The sequence below is a fragment of the Sphaeroforma arctica genome, assembly GCF_001186125.1.
Source record: "Sphaeroforma arctica JP610 unplaced genomic scaffold supercont1.5775, whole genome shotgun sequence".
Classification (NCBI taxonomy): Eukaryota; class Ichthyosporea; order Ichthyophonida; genus Sphaeroforma; species Sphaeroforma arctica.
Genome location: NW_014034783.1, coordinates 1 through 1850, shown reverse-complemented (window position 1 = coordinate 1850; position 1850 = coordinate 1). Strand labels below are relative to the sequence as shown.

General features: G+C 45.1%; 1 protein-coding gene across 1 annotated transcript; it reads right to left on the bottom strand.

The window, feature by feature from the left end:
• Positions 1-240: 240 nt before the first annotated feature.
• Positions 241-1529, bottom strand: SARC_15207 (hypothetical protein; the record flags this gene model as incomplete). The annotated part of the gene is made up of 3 exons (XM_014290666.1): positions 241-264; positions 828-974; positions 1422-1529. Coding segments are annotated over 3 exons (279 nt in total), but the record flags the coding sequence as incomplete, so codon positions are not given.
• Between the last annotated feature and the right edge of the window lie 321 nt (positions 1530-1850).

The following is a 1850-nucleotide window of genomic DNA, read 5'->3' as shown; positions in this document are numbered from 1 at the left end:
TAATGTACATGTACGCACTCATACATCCAATTCGGTTGACCCTATTGACATCTTTTCAGTTCGCGGCTATAGCCGGCGCACGAACGGAGTTTTGGGACAGCCATTTCGCGCGCACACACACACATTGCAGTGGCGAAGGCAACAACAACATCTGCGATATACTCTTTACAGAGATCTCATCACATTGGTTCATTTGGTGTATGTATATGGGTTTCTACGTAGAACACTGAACCATAAACCCTAACCGTCGTCCACACGCCGCACCTCAGCAGACGAGACAACAATTATGGCAAAGGTACATATCACAACATAGGAAACGCGCGCACACACACACTATTGACCCCTCAAAAAATGGCACAGCCAGCGCATCTAAATGAAAGTGAACAATCCGAAATGGTAAAGGCACATGTCACAACACAGGAAGCACACACACACACACAGAGAGAGAGAGACACAGACACACAGACACCACAAACTAATGGCACACAACACATGGCGCATTTAAACGAAAGAAACCAGCTCGGGGGGATTTCAATTGGCACTAGAAGTCAAAGGCAACGCACAACACACTACGCAAGAGAATAACTACGCAACACCGTAGCATCAGCAGAGTATAAAAAAGAAAACAAAGACAGGCAGCCGCCATAGAGGGAAAAAACACTGGAGAGAAAGGTGACTGCTACACTATCACAACTCACAACCGAAAAACCACACGCTGTGCACCAAGGGGAAAACCCTAGACCCTAAACCCTACAAAGGAAGCCAGAAGACTCACGAATCACGTGCCCCAATATGAACAACAATGCCTGCTTCACTAACGTACACACCTCATAGAGAAACAGAGCCGTGCGAGCATCCTCCACTGAGTCATGGACACTCTCCTGGATGTCCATGCGCAGCAGAAACCACGCGAGAAACCGCAGAGACACGCGACGCTGACGGGGCATGTAGAACAACTCCACTGTGTCAATCACCTGCACGTCATGACGGGAGAGAGAGGGTGAGAGAAGGAGGATACAGTATGAATAGACATCCACACAACTATATGCACATACATTCACACACTTACGTATAGGTAAAGATACACCATGTAACACAACGCGTGCAAAACAGCGACATCATAACACTCACCTAAGAGTTGATATCGCGAGAGGTTTAAAGAGGAATTATCCTGGATACACATGCACACACATAGAAGACACATTCACGTATATATATATATATATATATATGTATATATAATATATATACATATATACATACACACACACACACACACACACACATATATATATATATATATATATATACCGTACAAACACCAATATATAAAGACGCGCAAAACCAAAAATGCGTCCCAGAGGTCAAGGTCACAATCAAGACATGTGTGGTGACACGTGCACAACCAACAGAGCGTGTACCTGATGGGGCGGGACTATCATGTTGATGATGCGGAAGTCCTTCTTGAGCCCATGGCCCACAAACACACACCCGCGATCAGCCAACACGCGCAGCTTCAGATATGTCGTCTGTGGTTGCAGTAGCGATTGGGGTTTAGGGTTTAGGGTTTAGGATTTAGGGTTTAGGGTTTATAGATGTGTAATTAAGGGGCGAGCATTTGCTTTCAGGTACGTCGTTTGTGAGATGGGTAGAGGTGACGAACACAAATGAGCAAGTGATTGTTTGCGCAAGTATTCGACTATGATACAGCACTGCAGCTGCCTCTCAGGGTATGATAGGAGGATAAGTCATTTGCCCATAAACTAACAACATCGAGAATATGGCATAGTGCTATACTCTTATGGTGTGGTGTAGTGCCAGACTAACCACGAGAAGTCTTTTATGGTATA